The sequence below is a fragment of the Amblyraja radiata genome, chromosome 8 (assembly GCF_010909765.2).
Source record: "Amblyraja radiata isolate CabotCenter1 chromosome 8, sAmbRad1.1.pri, whole genome shotgun sequence".
In the NCBI taxonomy this organism is placed as follows: Eukaryota; Metazoa; Chordata; class Chondrichthyes; order Rajiformes; family Rajidae; genus Amblyraja; species Amblyraja radiata.
In genome coordinates this window covers 39,859,674-39,879,492 of record NC_045963.1, presented here as the reverse complement: position 1 = coordinate 39,879,492, position 19,819 = coordinate 39,859,674, and the positions used below count along the sequence as shown (strand labels likewise).

General features: G+C 43.4%; 1 protein-coding gene and 1 long non-coding RNA gene across 5 annotated transcripts in view; one reads left to right on the top strand and one right to left on the bottom strand.

Annotated features, from left to right (window-relative positions):
• The window catches only part of rcor3 (REST corepressor 3), a 35,103-nt gene extending 19,142 nt beyond the window's left edge, over positions 1–15,961 (bottom strand). Inside the window, exons 1-6 of one of the 4 annotated variants that reach the window (XM_033025620.1) lie at positions 15,622–15,961; positions 15,399–15,455; positions 11,463–11,540; positions 6,462–6,514; positions 4,806–4,967; positions 319–443 (exon numbers count right to left, since the gene is read on the bottom strand). In XM_033025620.1, the coding sequence (XP_032881511.1) occupies positions 319–443; positions 4,806–4,967; positions 6,462–6,514; positions 11,463–11,540; positions 15,399–15,455; positions 15,622–15,751 (605 nt within the window). In that variant the 5' untranslated portion in view covers positions 15,752–15,961. Of the gene's footprint in view, positions 1–318; positions 444–4,805; positions 4,968–6,461; positions 6,515–11,462; positions 11,541–15,398; positions 15,456–15,491 lie in introns of all 4 variants that reach the window. The other 3 variants (XM_033025618.1, XM_033025619.1, XM_033025621.1) reach the window with 3 other exon arrangements.
• LOC116976088 overlaps positions 15,362–19,819 on the top strand; it is a 53,167-nt gene continuing 48,709 nt past the window's right edge. The window contains exon 1 of the long non-coding RNA XR_004412872.1: positions 15,362–15,493. This is a non-coding gene — a long non-coding RNA (uncharacterized LOC116976088). The remainder of the gene's footprint in view (positions 15,494–19,819) is intronic.

Here is a 19,819-nt window from a genome sequence, read left to right as displayed (position 1 = left end):
GCAGAATTGCCTACTCCAACTTTTTTTAAGCACCATTTACTTTGAATCCCTTGCCTACTGATCTCTCTTCGAGAGAAAATGCATCCCTGAACTGCTAGAGAATGAAGGCACCATACCTGGTGACAGAACATCTGGGAGACCAACTCCATGAACTTCTAGGGTGCAGATGTTCCTTCAGTGGACAAGAGGCCTAGTCCTGCATCTAATTATTTTGTTAATGGAGATTGGTACCACGTAGCACTAGCTTTAGATAATCATCAATGGTTTCTGTAAATAGTAACGCGGGTTTCACAGTAAGAACCATCTTTCTGATCTCACCTTTCACCTTGATTGCTTCTACTGGCTAATTTTCGTGCTTGCCGATCCATTAAACTTGTTCGAGATCGAGTTTTTTTCCATGAGTAATAGTACTTCACTAGACTTGCAATTGACTTATCTGGTAACTAAAACACAATACAAAGATGTAATTGGTCAAAATCCAAATTATTGAACATATATAACGGGTAATGAAAACAGGAAAGGCAGAAGAACTAAATCTTCAGATAACTCCAGAAAAGTCTGCAATAAAGTGATATTTTATGTAACAAAATATCTCCGTTTAAGTGCTTAACAATTAATTTATGCACTATTTTTGATAATTATGATCCAGTCATCTCTAGTTTTTTATTGTTAAAATATCTCAAAACTGAAAGTTCAGGGCCAGAAATCAATGAATCGACAAATTTCACTCAGGCAATGATATTTTCAATATTGTCAGTAATTTTCTCAATTGACGTTCAAGTTTGCAAAATCATAATTTGGAAGTACAAAGGAGGAATGGATACAAATGAAAAAGAATCATAAAGAATGACACCTATCCTGCACAAAAGAGTGATGCAGTTCATCTCATTCGTCCACTGTTTCTCCCTATCACTGCAGGTTTTCTTCTTGATACGCTTACTTACAGTCAAGCTCATGAGACTAATACTCAGGCACTAGCTTCCCGACATGAAATTTCTCTAGCAAATGCATCAACATCTACCATAAACAACATACTGAGGAAACAGATGTGTAACGGTGATGACTGAAGGAGCATCTGGGAGTCCTAACTTTCAGGTAGGCAGCAGTTAAGTGATGACAGACACAGAATTTGCCTGCCATAGCTGCAGATTAGCAGTCCTCTTCCATTTCCCCTTTGTTCAGGATAGGGGATAGGGGGGATAGAAAAGGTGTTCAAGCACAGGCTCTCACAAACTCCTCTCAATATGATCACTATCACTCAACCAGTGACAGACCCAATGGACCAAAGTATCCATCCATAGGTTTTCCCCAGTTTTCTCCCACATCCTGAAGATGTGCTGGCTGGTAGATTAATTGTGGTATGTGTGGCAAGATAATTGGAGGGATTTAAAAGGCATGAGGGGTAAACTATATCACTGGGAAGTAAAATGTGAATTAAAGGCATCTTAAGGAGCACTTTTATACATAAAATAAACGGCTTTCCTTTACCTGTCCCGTACGTGAAATCCGTCCCCGTTGACGGCTTTTGAAGCTGATTTTAAAATTACTCCAGCGCTGAACTTGTCGGGCGATTTAAAAGAATAAACATCCTAACACAGATAAATTAATATCCTAGATTTATAATATCCTGTTAGATTCTGAGGTCCCGTCGACGGAACCACACAGACAAGCATGGGAAAATGAATTGGCTCAATCCATAATGAAGGATATAAGGGATGAAAGCTTACAACATATACATTACTGTTCGTTAAGAACCAGACACTCTTTTAATACAATTTAAAGTACTACATAGATTATATTACTCCAAAACAAAATTAAACAGAATGTTTCCAAATATCTCACTTATTTGTGATAAATGTCAGTACCTAGAAGCCAACTTAACTCGTATCTTGGTAAATTGCATAAAAACTAAAAGATTTTGGATGGACATTTTTAAAATTATTTCTGAAGTTGTTAATATTCAACTGGATCCCGATCCAAAATTAATAATATTGGGAATATCAGAACAAAGTATAAAACTTACAACAAATCAAAGAAATGTTCTTGATTACAGTATAATCACTGGGAAAAAATTAATACTAAGATTTTGGAAAAATCCAACAACCCCCACAATTAAAATGTGGATTGCAGAAATGTCTGAGACCTTACACTTGGAAAAAATTAGACTTGTCTTAATTGACAAATCAGAACTATTTGTTAGAATGTGGTCTCCATTTATTGATTTTTAAAAGAGGTAAACTGGTTCAACACAGAAGCTGGAATGAAACCCGAACTCTAAAAGAAGCAGATGACTGTGGGCCAAAACATTTACTATGTTGAATCACAAACATGCTTGAGTGCAGTACGGTATCACACCCAAAAGATTCAGCATGACGGCATATGAAAATAGAGTTAGGCTTGAAATGACAACACCAGAGATTTTGAGCTAGAAACATAGGTGCAGGAGGCCATTCGAGCCAGCACCGCCATTCATTGTGATCATGGCTGATCGTCTCCAATCAATAACCCGTCCCCATATCCCTTGATTCCACTAGCCCCGTGAGCTCTATCTAATCCAAACATTTTTGATATTCATACAGGAAGGATTCCAAGACCAGCAAAGCACTGAACCCATTGGATATTTCACTCTTAGTTATTCAGATAGGTTTGGCAAGAATGGGAAATCCTTCACGAATTTCTTGTCAGAATTTGGCCAAGTGAGCAATTTTCACAGAACCAGCAAAATCTCATTATTTTTACCATCTAGAGCAGGGGTCTCCAAACTATGGCCCGCGGACCACATCCAGCCCGCCACGAGATTTTATCCGGCTCGCAGCAAGCTCTTAACACGTTCCGTGCAGCGGGCTCTAAGTGAGTTCGGTATTTCGACTGCGCTTGTCCAGGTCATCGGGCACTCGCCACAAACATTGTTGGGAGCGGATCTGCTGTTATCAGACATTCATTTCATCCAGTGAGTGAGCGAGATTGTGCTGCTGTATGGGGCCTGGGTCTCTGGTGCTGCGGGCACTGTTGAGTTGCTACTGGACCGTCCCTGTCCCCTCCTAGATGCCCCGTCCCTGTCCAGGGGCGGCTGGAGGAGTCGGCCCGGTCTTGCAGCCGGCACGTGGGGGAGGTGCTGGCTCCAACTCGGCTCTCTGGAGGATCGCTGGTCGGCGCGGACCCAACTCCCAGTATAGTCCCTGGTGGACTCTTCGGGAGTGATGTCAGATAAGGAAACAGGAGGAGTGAAATATAAAGCCAGAGAGGTATACAAATGGAAGAGGACAGGGGAGAAGCAAAGGGGGGAGGGGGGGAAAATAAAGGTGAGATGATCCCGAGTCCCTCATTTGTCTTTTATCCCCATCACTCCCCTCCCCTCCAACACTTTTCACCTATACCCCTCTCTCATCACCTGTCCTTCCCTCCACAGATTCTGCCTCAGACTGAGTTCTTCCTACATTTGGTGCTTTTACCTTAAATTTCAGGTTTAGATCTTTCCAATTAGGTTTCTGTCCTACCTTTGAACCAAATCACTAATGACATCTTTAATTTTGTGATAAGGTGATCTACCCCACCTCAGTGTTCACAGGCTGCCTACAGCTTATGAAATGAGATCTCACTTCAACGTCTCACCTGTTGTCCACTTTGGTAGGACCACACTCTCCTCATTCCATTCCTCCGACAGTCATAGCCACAACTTATTTTCTTCTTCTATCCACAATTTTTTTAATCTTAGACACTTTTATCTTGGATTAAGATCCAGCACAAAAGTGATTAAACACACTTATGGGACGGCACGGTGGCGCAGCGGTAGAGTTGCTGCCTGACAGCGACCGAGACCACATGCTGTCTGTACAGTTTGTATGTTCTCCCTGTGACCTCATGAGTTTCCTCCAGGTGCACCGGTACCCTCCCACACTCCTCCCAATTTGTAGGTTAATTGGCGTTGGTAAAATTTATAAATTGTCCCTAGTGTACAGGTGATCGTTGGTCAGTGCAAACTCGGTGGGCTGAAGGGCGTGTTTCCAAGCTTATTTCTAAAGTCCAAAGTCTAAACCAGGAACTGCAGATGCAGGTTTACAAAAAAAGGACAAAGTGTTAGAGTAGCCCAGCAGATCAGGCAGCACCTCTGGAGTACATGGATAGATGTTATAGAATCGGGGTTCCACTAATTGGAGCTGCTAATCTCAATATACTGATTAACTATGCTATACTATTGAGACTCTCCTTCAACTTTGGTAACATTAAAGTGCTCCACCAGCCTGTCCACAACATTAGTCCTTTTACCCTACATCGCCTTTGGAGGACAAACATTGGATAATGCCTAGCATTTCCAGTTCTTCAGCAGCCAACTCTCCAACAGTTATCATCCATATGAAGAAGAAACAGATCTAAAAGGGTAGCAATTCTTCAAAAACTAGAAATTAAGAAATAACATAACAAAGGGCCACACATTTTGACCAACTGCATTTCCCATAGCAAGGAACCATCTACTATGTCGTGTAAACATATGTAGAGAACAGATATGTTTTTCTTCAGCCATGCTGCCATCACCTGTTCTTATCATGGACCACCACTGTATCATAATTCTTCCCCAAGAGATTAATCTTGGAACAAGGGAAGCCCAATTATGATTAAATAGAATAGGTTCCCATTGGTCATTAATTATGCCTTTTCTACACATTGCTGTAATCTGTGCCCCATGTCACCTCTACAGTTATCAAACTTCAAAACTAAAAGTTGCGCTAGGTTTCCAGTAAACCAATCTAAATTGTCTTAAAGCAGGTTATGATAAAGTTTAAAAGACTATGAAAAGGTATAGTTACCATCTGCTGAATCCTGTGAAAACTCTTTCCATGGAAGCTGAAGGCCTGTTCAAAGAGGACCTTATCTTCAACTGTCCATTCATCTGGAAAAGGGGTGAAGTTAGGCAAGTCGGCCAACGACTTCTCAATGTTGTGTTTGTGCCAGAATAACATTCCTAATGCCTATGTGAATTATATGAAAAAGCAAAATTAGAAATCTTAACACTTTTACACTATTTGTATCCAAGCCAAATTCAAACTCCAACCCAGGACAAACTCGCTCCTCGAAAATAATTCAGGAATTTGTTTTACTCCCTCAAATGGGTGGTTGGGGATTGCTGCTAACAGTGATGTCCTAATACTTAATCTCCCACTTCCCTCACTATGAGAATGCTCCTAATACACCACTGTTTGAAGCATTGAAGACTTGTCCTTGCACTTACACATCCAATGAATCATATTTGCTCCACTTGATCATAAACCCTATCTAAGAATAAGTTAGGAAATGTACCTGCTTAGTTACAATATACATGGGGAGAATTTTATGATCCCACAGGATATCAGAGAGGACTATCTTGATAAAAGAAACAACTAAATACTGAGCACTCTTTCCCATTTAAACAAGAAAGCCCTCACCACAATCTTTACCACTTAGTGCCTTTCTGCACTTGGTCTAGTTATTTATAAAATTTAAAAATACCTTGAAGTATAGGAATATTAAAAACATAAAATTCCAACAATATCACAAGAACAAAATTATTTAATCTCAATTTTTTAAATTTTCAGTGGAGAGTTAATTCAAAAATGTTGCAGACAGACCTGATGTCCCCCTTGTCCTCACCTTCCACCCCATCAGCCGTCGCATACAACATAAAACCAATCCTCCGACATCTTCGCCACCTCCAATGGGATCCTACCACTGGCCCCATCTTCCTATCCCGTTCTCTTTCTGCACAGTTCCCTCCGCAATTCGCTGGTCAATTTGTTCCCCCCCCCCCCCTCCCCCAACCTCACATCAGTCTGAAGGGTTTTGGCCCGAAACTTTGCCTATTGCCTTCACTCTATAGATGCTGCCTCACCCGCTGGGTTTCTCCAGCATTTTTGTCTATCTGCTTTTTATCCAAGTAGCTTTGGACAATATATATCTTCTAGCTGAAACTACCCAACTAAATAAATCAGGAATGGAAACTGGAGCTAATCACTCTATTGTAGTGACAAAACATTATGATTTTATTCAGCAAGCAAAACAATAAAATGAATATTTAAAAAAAAATACAGATGAATGGAAATGGGGGAACGCTTATGCCAATTTGTAGTTTTTGCCCAGGTCACTTATTTTATAACTAATCTCACTATTGTATACACAATGATTTTATTCAGGTTCAGGTTTTCAGGAGTGGTCAAGATTGCACTTCACTTTCTAAATCAGGGGTTCCCAACCGTTTTCGTCCCGTTTACCGCTGGCAACTTTAATAGCGCATAACAATGCTATTTCACTTATTTATGAACTACTAATGATGAACAGATACCAGAACCAAAGTCAATGAGAAAAAATATGTACAAATCCAGAATCAAAAAATTTACCCCCTGGGTAGGCAATATTTACCCCCAGGGGGTAAATTTGACCAGGTTGGGAACCCCTGCTCTAAATCAACTATCAGAATAGTTTTTACAAACCTGTTCCACATTGTAGCCATGCTTTTCTTTAGCTACTGCAATATACTCGCCCACTATACAAAAGAAAAAAGAATAATGTTAAATTCGATGTATTTGCTGTTTTAATTGAAACAAAAACAGGCACTTGTTGGCACTCATCGTTATATCTTATTGTGATGATTAATACTGGCAGAAAACACTTCTACAGTTTGCACATAAAGCATCCAGCAGTCTCAAAAAGTATTCATCTCCATCCACAACACAGCAAGACATAAATTCAGCTGCAAATCAACAGGATTTGATTACAATAGTTAGGATAGAAAACACACCTGATGCTACATGCCGCGAGAGATTTCAGGTAATGTGTTGAAGATGATTAAAGAAAAAGCACAAATAAATTTCATAGTGAAAATTTTTAATCTCATCAAATTACTGAATGGAAAGATTACCTTTATGTGCAGCTATTTGCAATATGCAGCATTAATGGATTTAAATGCTCAAAGTACCAAGATGTGTACATGAAGAGTGATCTACAGATGTATTGCAGCACGGTGGAATTAGTCTCATTTTTTTGATCCGCAAGAATAATGGTTGTAACAGCCTCTTACAGTGTCTTAAATTTTCTATCATTCAACAATCTTTGCTTTCGAATTAACACAAGCTGGTTTTTAAATGGAGTATGCTACGATAGGTGAAAGAGCATAAATGTTTACTGGCCTGGTCTTGCACACTTGATCATGTTAATGTTGGGCTAGATGAGGATAATCTCTATACTTATATAACTCTAAATTTATCTGAATCTGACAAAACTTTGAATTTAAAAACGACTGCCTTTCGCTGATGACGTCACAATGGGTCTGCGTGCCGTTCTTCCTCGTGCTGCGGGTGACGTCACCCCCCTCCCCCCCCCGTTATTCAAAAGACGCAGAAAGAACGAGCAAGTCAGGCCCTGTACTGGAGCTCTTGGCTCCTCGGGTCGGTCTTGGCTTCGTCTCGGGTCGGGCCCTGCACTGAAGCCGCTGAACTCGCAGTCCTTTTGTCGCCGGCTGGCTGCCCGCCGCTCCCTCTCTGCCCCCCCCCCCCCCCGCTCTGCCTCTGCGTCCCTCTCTCTCTCTACCCCCATCATTCTCTAGCCGTGCCTGCAAGTTGGGGGCTATGCGAGAGTGTATAGGGCGGGGGATGGGGTAAAAGGAGCAAATGAATATTAATTTAATATCAAGGGGGGTGGTTAGTGTGGGCGTGTGAGGAGTGGTTAGTGTGTGTGATGCCGCAGGCTGCCCCCCCCTCCCACGTTGAGGGGACGGGACCCAATGACTTGGTCTAGTCATTTCTAAAATTGCTTTCTTGAAAAATGTAAATGAGTAGGTACTGTGTTTATTTCTTTTTGTCCTGGACCTCCTCCAAAGTGAGGCCCTGCGCAAATTGTAGGAACGGCACCTCATATTTCACTTGGGTAGTTTACACCCCAGTGGTATGAACATTGACTTCTCTAATTTCAGATAGTCCTTGCTTTCTCCCTCCTTCCACTCCCCAGCTCTCCCACAAGCCTACTATCTCCCCCACTAACTTTATTTTCCCCGCCCCCCCCCCCCCCCCCGATATCAGTCTGAAGAACGGTCTCGACCCGAAACGTCGCCTATTCCTTCTCTCCATAGATGCTGCCTCACCTGCTGAATTCCTCCAGCATTTTGTCTACCTTCGATGTTTATCAGTGATGTTTTCTGTTTTTGTTGCTTAATCGATGCACTGCTGCTGAAACATCCCACAAGTTTTGGATGCATGACTGGCTAAAAAAACAAAAAACTTCCACCTGCTCCTCTCCTGAAATTGGAGAATTTAACACTCATGCCATTGAGCTATAGGCTATCCAAGAGTAATATGAGGCGCTGTTCTTCCAGTTTGCACGTGGTTGCACTCTGGCAATAGAGGAAGCAGAGGATAATCTGGTTGGTATGGAAATAGGAGGGGGAATTGAGGTGGCTTTCAACTAGGAGCTCCGGCAATCCATGGCAAAGTGTAATTATTCTGCAAGGTGATTGCCTAGTCTACGCTTGGTCTCACCAATGTAGTCCCAACTGGAACGGCTATCTAGGTCTCTGAATGAAGGCAAGGGAGTAGGTGTAGGGGGAGGTGTTGCACCTCCTGAAGTTGCAGGGTAAAGTGCCTAGGGATTGATGAGCAAACTTGGGAATCGCAAGTGAGAATGGTCTCTACGGAAAGCAGAAAGGGCAAGATGTGATCGTGCTAGGATTGCATTGAAGTTGGCAGTGTAGAAGAGGTCACTTCAATTGACTGAAGTTCTTCAGCAGTTTCATGCATCACAGTATATCATTATGTAGTCTTGCTAGACTTTTAAAGGCATGGAAGTGTGATTGCAAAAGAAGTAAATACAGCATGAAAATTCTGTTTAACTGCTGATCTGCAAATAAACCTTCGGTCGCAATTGTGCCGAGAATCACTTAATATTTTTTAATCATTAATGTTTGGAAGAATGCTATTGATAGCTTAATAAAGAAGTCAAAGGAACAAATGTGCACACAGTTGACAAAAAAAAAACATTTTTACCCTTCTATAGCCTAATAACAGTCACACCTACATATTTTTAAAATAATTAAAAATGTGATTTAATTTTAGATTTCCTAGTAACTCCATGCAGCCAGTTTGCTGCTGAAGAAATGAACAAATGACAGTCTTGATCTCCTCATCTTCCTCAATGACAGTTGGAGGTGACCCAAGCAGGTTCTTGAAGTGGGTGAACCACGTGTTGATTCGGTCCTCTGGAGAGTTCCCGTTGACTTGACCTTCTTCCTGCCACTGATCTCATTCACGACCCTCCATGCCTCACTATACCTCTTGCCATCGTTGGCGGCCTCTACTCCCTCTATCATTCTCGCAACCACCTCCTCCTTCAGTTTGTTGTACACCTCAAAGAGTTGGGATTAGGCCACCTTCAGGTCCTCCTTGAGCTGTTCCATCCTGCTCCTAGTGTAGGCCTCTTGGCATTCAACAACTACTTTCCGTGCTGCAACAACTTCCGAGTTGCGACTACTCTTCACACATTTCACTTTGGGTAGACTCTTCATTGCTTCAGAGTTGGCCTCTATGAACCATTCGTAGAGAGTCCCTCCTCATCTCCTGAGAGCCATTGAGGATATGCACTTGGGCACCACTGCCAAGGTTGTCACCCCAGATGGCGAGAGCAAAGTGTTCGAGATCCTCGCGGGGGTCTTACAGGGAGACACGCTGGCACCCTTTCTCTTCGTCATTGTCCTTGATTATGCCATGAGGCAGGCGTTCAAGGAACATGAGGACCTCGACTTCACAATCGCCCAAAGGCTTTTGAGAAGAATCGGGCCAGTCAACTTGTCAGACCTCGACCGCTGATGACATCGTCCTGCTGCCAGACCGGATTAGGGTCGAGACGGAGTGCGAGAAAGTGGGCCTCCATCTCAATGCCAAGAAGATGGAGTACATAGCATTCAATGTTGGTGACTATGTGCCTCTCAAGACCAGTGGTGGTGCATCTCTCAAGAAAATGGAGGATTTCAAGTACTTGGGAGTGAGGATGCAGAGCTCGGAGAATGACATCCAAGGGCCGGAAAGCTCTCAATAACATAGGGAAAATCTGGACGTCTCGGATGTCTAAGGGTCTCAAACAGAATCTGCCATGCAACTGTAGAGACCATATTATTGTACAGGTGTGAGGCATGGACTCTCACTCGAGCACTGTCCAAGTCTCTCGATGGTACCAACACACAAATGCTGAGAAAAGTTCAAAATGTCAGTTGGAGGGACCACATCACCAACACCCAGCTCTATGGGGAAATTCCACCTCTGACTGAGAAGATCAGGTTGAGAAGGATGAGGCTCGCTGGTCCCTGCCACCGCCACCCAGAAATGCCAGCAAACAAGGTTGTGCTGTGGGAACCACCCATGGAAGACGTGACCCAGGACGTCCAATCAAGACGATGCTGAAGACGTTGATGGAAGACGCATGTGTGGAGACAAAAGAGGTGCTTGCCAGCTGCATGAAGGGCAGAGGTGTGTGGTGCTTCTGTCACCGTGCCCGTCGGAAACCAGCAACACTGCGTCGCTAATGTCTTCAACGATAATAATAAATAAATAAACAGATAAAGAGTGGTCAACATTACATTGTGTGATGCTTATTCAGTCCAGAATCAGATAACAATGAAATAAGAGACTTGCAGTTAGCTGCCATTAAAGATGTTCAGGCAGAGCTTTTACTCAAGTAAATGTCAATTTATTACAAAATATCCAATCCAATTTATTTAAAAAAACAACCCCTATAACTGAATTTAATGCCAATGGCAAATTGTTAGATATCTGCCTACTTTAAATATGAACAAGGGACCATATTCTCCAAAATTCCCACCAGATTCATAGTTGTCAGTGAGTAAAAATCATGAAATGGAGTTCTTCCGAGTTGACAAAAATGACAAGCATAATCAAATCTTCCAATATCCTCAACCGAACAATTAGTTTAAATAATGTGCACAACGCTCACCAATTATATTTTCAGCATTATAACAACACCATCACAATCTATACCATGGATTACATGAAGTAACACACCCACCTGTTGAATAAGATTCATTGAAGTTATTCCCAACTTTACTAAATTTTCCTTAATTGTTGCAAAAAATCTCAGCTATTGGAAGGGTCAAGAAGATGTAATTTAAAGACTTTGATAAATGCAAGCACAATAATCAAGAAAGTAAAACTGCTTTCGTCTGTTTGGATCTACTATCCAGGCTGCACAGAATGTTTCCACAGTACATATAATATATTGTTTTCCATGGGTGTTTTCACAGCACTCACTACAACCCTACAAGTTGCTATTTTAAAGTTATATTAGCAATGTTTACCAATTTCTCTGATCAGGAATAGTTTGAAAAAAAAAAAAATCCTTTAGTTCATTCCTTAAAAATAATTTCAAATGTGACTAAATACATGAAAACAAACGTAGAAAAAAAGGTATTAAGAGATTCTTAAATTACTTACATTTTACATCTGGAATTATGTGATATGGAGACCAAACCAGCATACCACCAATTTCTTTATCGCTGTATTTTGTAGCACCTGTCAAAAGAAGATTTCAGAATGATTTGCCTCATTAAATTGATGAGAAGTTTCAGCTATCATGGTCATGTAATAAATTGATGAGAAGTTTCAGCTATCATGGTCATGTAAATTCTGTTTTCATGGAAAGTAAATTTGCTTTTTATTCACCGAGCAGACGTGTCTGGCAAAATGCCTCATCGCCATGAACACGTAATTACACAATTTCAAACGCCCCACATCTCTTTCCACTTCCCCTGCTATTAGTTCCTTTCCTCTCCCCTTTCTGCTCAGCACCTACTAACCCATACTGAGTCCATCGTTAGCCCCCGCCCCCATGGCCATCAACCCACCATGCCTCCCTCTGGCTCTACATTTCTCTCCTCATCCTTTTTCTCAGCAGATTTCACCATTTGCAACTGTCTTCGGCACATATCACATCAAGACTTTGACTTTTTCTGCCCTTCTCTACCACCCTCCCCCCCAACTCATATGCCAATCAGTCCCTCATCAGGATCTACCCATCATTTTCCAGCTCTTGCCCCATCACTTTCTACCAGATATCTCAACGCTACTACAGGCTGTCGAAGCACCCCAACAAAATGTCCTCTTTACACTTCCCTCAACAGAAGCTGCCTGACACAGTTCCATCAGCAATTTATTTTTGCTCAAAATTGCAGCATCTGCAGTCTTTTGCATATATCCTGTTCTCATTTATGGTGAAGTTTGAGATACAATCAAATAGGTAGTTCCAACGATTTGATTAAGGCAATCAATAAATGTCAAAAGTCAATCTCACTTCACAGCTCTATCCCAGGATCAACCCCTAACTTAAAAGGGAATGAAAGGTAGTTCTTCTTTTCCATTTACCAAAGATGGTTCATAGATGCCCCGTTCTTCTCGCCCACCCACTAGATTTCAAATTGTACTACATGGTCCACCCATTAAAAAAAAAAAAATTCTGGTCAATCATAATGAGCCAAAACTGTAATCCAAATTGTGCTTCTCTAAAAATGTTTTTTTTTTAAATTACTTCAAGAGCATAAAAAACCCCCCAGCATTGTACTATGCACATCTTTTAAATAAAAATATCGGATTGCCATTAATCAAGCTTCGAGTAATAATCTCATTGAAAAACTCATCTCAAAAAGTGGAAAGACCAAAGAAATCCCCAGAGTCCACACCTTTGACTATGCCCATGTCAAGCTAGTATTCAGTCCCTTTCAGTATTCTTTGCAAGCTTCATGTCTCTTTGCTGGCTGTTCTCTGGCTTTGTTCTACTTTGCCACCAATGAATGCAACCATGTTCACCAAATTAAAATTGCTAAGATCTTATCTTATTTCAGAAACTAGACACCCATTCACAATAATTCTACATCTCCTCTCCACTGAAATTAAAACCAAAAGAGCTACAAAGTCATCACCAGGTACTGACCGTTATCTGCTAATTTAAATAGACTTCAAAAATATGGCCAGAAAAATGTGAAATAGCCATCAACAAGCACCAGCTGTGACATACGATTTTTAAAAACATTCCAAAACCAAAATCTGAACTGAGAATTTCACTGAGACAAAGTTACTGTCAATCATCTTGTAACCAAATATTTACATACTGAAATTAACAATGATTTCCCACTAAATAGAACACCCAAGTTTACAGCATTTGTACAAAGAGAAATTTACTGTTTCAGATCTGAGGATACTCAAGTTTGAGGGATTTGGGATTTCTTGAAAGTTAACCAAGAACTGTCGATATTGGAAATCCAAGATAAAAACAGAAAATGCTGGAAAAATTCAGCATACCAGAGCAGCAAATCAAAACCCACCCCACCGTGGCGCAGCTGCTGCCGCTTCTCAGCACCAGAGACCCAGGTTCGATTGTGACCTTGGGTGCTGCCTGTGTGGAGTTTGCACACACTCCCTGTAATCCCATGGGCTTCCTCCAGGTGCTCCAGTTTCCTCCCACATCCCAAAGATGTATAGGTTTGTAGGTTAATTGGCTTCTGTAATTTGCCCCTAGTGTGTAGAGAGGGGATGAGAAAGCGGGATAATGTAGAACTAGTGTGAACAGTTGATTGATGGTCTTGGTTCCATGTTATATCTCTAAACTAAACAAGACCTTGGATCAGCTGGAAAGTCAAGAGCATGCCTGCTCTAACAGATTTCAAAATAATATTTGGGAATCTCATTTTAAAAAAAAATCAGCTGCACAGATTACTGAAGAATCCAGACCTGGGCAGACCTCTTCATCTTTGGTCAACTTCAGCCAATTATACATATGAAAGAACTGCAACCAACTCTTTCAGATGTCAAAAGCAGTCAAATCAATGTTGGATATATTTTTCTGCCATCCATGCTATGTAGGAAAGTTAAGGGCCTGTCCCACTTAAGCGACCTTTACAGGCGACTGCCGGCACACGTCATAGATGTTTGGAGACCTCTCATGACCATAGGCTGTATGGTCGTGAGAGGTCACCCGCAACATGTCGCCAGGGATCGCCTGTATGGTCGTGAGAGGTCTCCAAAGAGTCGTAGCGTCTTTCTGGTCACCGCTGAATTTTCAACATGTTGAAAATTTTGGAGACCTATGACGGATGCCGGCAGTCACCTGTAACAGTCGCATAAGTGGGACAGGCCCTTTAGGCTCTTTACATTTGTTTGATATAAAGTCTGGTGCAAAGATCTGTGACACAACATTTTACAATACAGCATTTTTAAATGACAAAGTTTCAAAGGTAACAGTCAAGGCAACAGAGGAGCAGTACCAAGGAAAGGCTCCTCCAGCTATTCTGATTAACTACTCCATGTGAAGCACATGGTAGATACCTCTCCAATTAGGTTTTCTGAACAGCTGCAATGATCATGAAGTTTGTACTTTCAGACAATTTCAATGGCTTTACACTAAACCCGGCATTATGTATATACTATCAGTATTGTGAGAAAATGCCAATACAATACATCTATAGCTATTATTATTTTCAGCTTTAAATCTAACAAACTGGAATGCAGACCACAAGCCCAATACGAATGCAAACCATCATACAGGTTCATAGTATTTCATAGACATGTTATTTTAAAATATCTCTCACACTTACAAATTTGAAACATTTAGTCGTTTCATTCAAGGTTGTTTAATTCTCAATCAACCATAAAAACCGACCATCACTACATAGGTGGCTGCTGAACCTTGCAGCGTGCAGTCTCAGTTTCTACCACTACACTTAAAAAGTATTTAACTGGCTGCAAAAAGTGGCATAAATGGTTGCACACAAGTGTAAGCCTTTTTGTTTACATTGTGTGTGTTTTTTTAAACCCGTCACCGAAATAGTTTGTCAGCTGCGGATATTTGGCAACTGCATGGGAGGGGGGTGTATTAGGGGAGACACATGCAGCGCATACCTATGGTTTTAAGTACAATTTTGCAAGAGATGGCATGCAACTGTATGGAAGGAAGGGTGATCCTGGGACAAATAAGGCGGCATCGCCAGCAGCCCCGGAGCACGAGCCTCGCTCCGGGCACGGCCCGACTCACCGCGCATGTGCCAGCCCAGTTAAAGAGACCGTTTCCAACACCAAACGCGCTCCGGTTCACGGCGGCTTCAAACCGCTCGTTCCCGTCCAACCCCGGCTCCCTCCCGCTTCAAATGTTTATAAAGCTCAACACGGAGCAACTTTCGTCCAGCCCACCTCCCCCTCCCGTCCCGTCTCGCCCTCCAGGGGCGGTGGAGAAGGCACTTGCAGTGAGTCGAGGCTCACTCACTCACTGCCCGTAAACCACCGAGGAGGAGGACGAGGACGACCTCGCATAGGTCTCCCACCCACTCACCCACCCACCCCGCAGTGTTAACACGGTTATTAGTGATGAAGACGATTCTTTACCCGGGTTAAATTCTGGAATGGATGCCTGATAGTCAGAGCCCACTCGCATTCCGACATCTGCAACAATAACCAAAAAAAAAGATAATAAATCACCCGTAAGTATGATTCAACATAACACTTGACCAGCGTCGAGTTACCGATATCGAATAAGTCATGGTTTAAAAGACTCCAAGGGCTACAAAAGAAGTTTGATTTTTTTTTTTCGCATAGCGTTCGAGGCTACCACCGTGCTCGTCGTCACTGCCACTCTCCTCGGAATAATGTCCATTGGACGAGGCGCTGGCGGGGCTCTTGGTGCCGTTCGACCGGCCTTTGCCCAGGTACTCCGAGCCTTTCTCCATCATTCCGGGCATTGTAGGGTGAAAGGAGGAGGAAAGCGGCGAAAGTTGCTGTCGGTTGTGCTGTGCTCGGCGCTGCCTCCAGCTCACAACAACTCGGAGCAGGCAAGGCAGGCGGCCTCAGCACCGGGAGGGTGGCCGCTATCCCTCCGCTGCCCCACACCAACACCTGCCTGCCTGCACCCCTCTAATTCCACATTGCCCCAGGCCTGCTGTTCGGGGTATGGCATATTTCTGCAGGAATTTGCACCGCAAACTATTGTGTTGGCGAAGCAGCGTCTTTTTTTTACAGACCCACACTTGTGCTTCGAACTCTTTCTTTTTCTTTGTTCCTCCCCTGCGGAGGCACAACTGTCACACCACCCATCAGCGGTGAAACGGCTTTAAAAAAACACAAAAGATCAAACTGAGTTTTTTTTACACACTTGAAAAGAGCTTGCACTCTTGTTTACCAAACAATGTTAGTGATACATGTGCATGATTTCTATTTCACCTTGGTAGAAAGTACAGTTGCCCTGTCCTGTATATTGCAACGGGGATACAAGGCTGGAGCAGATATGTGTGCACATCAGTTTGTGAATTCTGTAATTCTGCGAGGGCGGTTGAAAAATCGAAATAAATTAAAGACTTAAAAGTTCGACTGAAAGGCATAGGCAGAAAACGCAATAATACGGTATTGAGATTCAGAGAGCTGAATGACTTCGAATGTGCTGGGTGAGTCGTGATTAATTGGGATTTCGTTAAATATCAATACAAATAAAACAACAATTTAAAATAATTTATTCTCTAACTCGCAAAACATTGTTCATAGTGATCACCTAGTAAATACACGTTATGCATATAGAACTGGTGTAATCGACTAAACATTATTTATGCAAACCCAGTTTATAATGTAAAGGAAGACTCATAGTCTTGGGAGTAACTCAACGGGTCAGGGTGGCATCTCTGGAGAACATGGATAGGTGGCGTTTCAGCAGAAGGAGGGTTTGATAAGCATGTGGTGGACAACGGCCAGAGACGAAAAGGCAGAATGTTTGACAAAAAAGTGTTGAAGAATTGTGAAGCCAGAGGACAGAATGTAGGGGGAAGGGGGAGGTGAGAAATAGAGGCAAGTTCAGGTGGAACACAGTTGAAGGGGGAGAGGGGGAGGAGGGACAGCGGGAGGGTTCAATAGTTTCCTTAAAATTGGGAATTCACTCTTCATGTCCTTGGGGTGCAAGTTATGCATGCGGAATATGAGGTGTTATTCCTCCAGTTTGCATGTAACCTAACTCTGGCAATGGAGGAGGCCCAAGACAGTAAACTCAGTATGGGAATGGAAATCAAAGTTAAAATGGTTAGCAATCATTAGATCTCGTTGACCGAGCGCAAGTGGACATATGATGAAAGAATGGGTCGACTGGGCTTGTATTCACTGTAATTTAGAAGGATGAGAGGGTATCTTATAGGAACATATAACATTCTTAAAGGATTGGGCAGGCTAGAAGCAGGAAAAATGTTCCTGATGTTGGGGGACTCCAGAACCAGGTGTCACGGTTAACTTTTTAAAAAGGGAGGGAGAGAGAAAACGGGGAATTACAGACCAGTTAGTCTAACATCGGTAGTGGGGGAAATGCTAGAGTCAGTTATTAAAGATGGGATAGCAGCACATTTGGAAAGTGGTGAAATCACATGGATTTATGAAAGGTAAATCATGTCTGACAAATTTTATAGAATTTTTCGAGGATGTGACTAGTAGTGACTAGAGTGGATAAGGGAGAACCAGTGGATGTGTTATATCTAGACTTTCAGAAGACTTTCGACAAGGTCCCACATAAGAGATTAGTATGCAAACTTAAAGCACACGGTATTGGGGGTTCAGTATTGATGTGGATAGAGAATTGGCTGGCAGACAGGAAGCAAAGAGTAGGAGTAAATGGGTCCTTTTCAGAATGGCAGGCAGTGACTAGTGGGGTACCGCAAGGCTCAGTGCTGGGACCCCAGCTATTTACAATATATATTAATGATCTGGACGAGGGAATTGAATGCTTGCGGATGACACAAAGCTGGGGGGGCAGTGTTAGCTGTGAGGAGGATGTTAGGAGGCTGCAAGGTGACGGATAGGTTGGGTGAGTGGGCAAATGCATGGCAGATGCAGTTCGGAGGCACCGGCCGCAGACCCGGTGGACGGGAACATCGGGAGCTCGCAGGTCCCTTGTGGGAGACCGCTTTTCCGAGCTCCGCAACAGCGACTTCTCCCGCTGGAATCGCGGGTTTAAGGACATGGAGCCGGGGCCTAACATCGCCCGGCGTGGCTTAAACGGCCTCAGGACTTACCATCGCCCGCCGGGGGCTTTAACATCGGAGCCCCAGTTCGCCTCGACACTGCAGTGGGACTGCTGGACCACGGGAGAAGGAACAAAGGGAAGAGATAAAGACTTTGCCTTCCATCACAGTGAGGAGATGTTGGAGACTCACTGTGATGGATGTTTATGTAAAACTGTGTTAAGTGTGGGTCTTGGATTGTGTTGTAATGTTAAACTGTAGAAATGATATTTTGTTCAAACCTAGGTTTGAATGACAATAAATTACATTCTATTCTATAATGTGGATAAATGTGAGGTTATCCACTTTGGTGGCAAAAACGGGAAAGTAGACTATTATCTGAATGGTGGCCGATTAGGAAAAGGGGAGATGCAACGAGACCTGGGTGTCATGGTACACCAGTCATTGAAAGTAGGCATGCAGGTGCAGCAGGCAGTGAGGAAAGCGAATGGTATGTTAGCATTCATAGCAAAAGGATTTGAGTATAAGAGCAGGGAGGTTCTACTGCAGTTGTACAGGGTCTTGGTGAGACCACACCTGGAATATTGCGTACAGTTTTGGTCTCCTAATCTGAGGAAAGACATTCTTGCCATAGAGGGAGTAAAGAGAAGGTTCACCAGACTGTGTCCTGGGATGGCAGGACTTTCATATGAAGAAAGACTGGATAGACTCGGCTTGTACTCGCTAAAATTTAGAAGATTGAGGGGCAATAAGCGTGTGCCTGTTACTATCTCTATGTATGTCACCAATGTAATGTTTGTAAACCCCTTCATTACATGTTCTCACCTTCCATAGTCCAGGTAACTTATTTCACATATAGATATATTACATTTGTGCTCCCTGGTCTCATCATAAAACTGGAATGAAATAGCACCAGGAGAGGCAGCGATCACATCTGCCTCACTGAGAGGGCGTGTCTTGAGCCCAGTGGAGGGAGAGCGAGCGTCAATTACGTAGGCTCAGCCCACGTAATTGACGCTGCCTCACTCTCCCTCCACGTTAGCTAGCTTCAGCAGCGGCGGCACTGCACTGGATTCCAGCGCTGGTGGCGCTGACTGGTAGGTTGATTCGTTGATTTGTAGCGGCCAATTAGGAGGCTCTGGGCCGCGGAGAGCTCCCAATTGGGCCCCGCGTTGGAGTAATGTACTCTCGGCACGGGTAGATCTACCCCGGGTGGAGGGGGGAGAGAGGGGTGGAGGGCGAAGCAAGGGATAGACGGTGAGGGGGAATGGAGAATGGGGAGAGTGGGAGACCGCTCACAGTCCCAGGGCAGCGATCCCGCCCCTCCAGTTGCCGTGCTTCACACACACGGCCCCTGCTGCACCCCTCTCTCTCCCCGGGGAGACGCGGTGAACAATACAGGGAGGGCCGGGGTTTGGAGCAACGTTTACAAACCTCGGCCTCAGCAGACACGCGTTCGCCCGGACACCGGCATCCGCTCCCGCCACTGGCCCTCTCCCTCCCTTCTCTTCCCTTCCCTTCTTCCCTCCCTCCCTTCTTCCCTCCCTCCCTTCTCTCCTTCCCTCCCTCCTTCCTCTCTCTTTTCCCTTCCCTCCCTCCCTTCTTTCTCTCCTTTCTCTTTTCCCTTCTCTCCTTCCCTCCCTCCCTTCTTTCTCTCCTTCCCTCCGTCCCTTCTTTCTCTACTTCCCTCACTCCCTTCTCTCCTTCCTCCCTTCTCTCCCTCCCCCCTTTATCTCCTTCCCTCACACACACAACGCACACACACACCGCACACACACACACACACACACACACACACACACACACACACACACACAC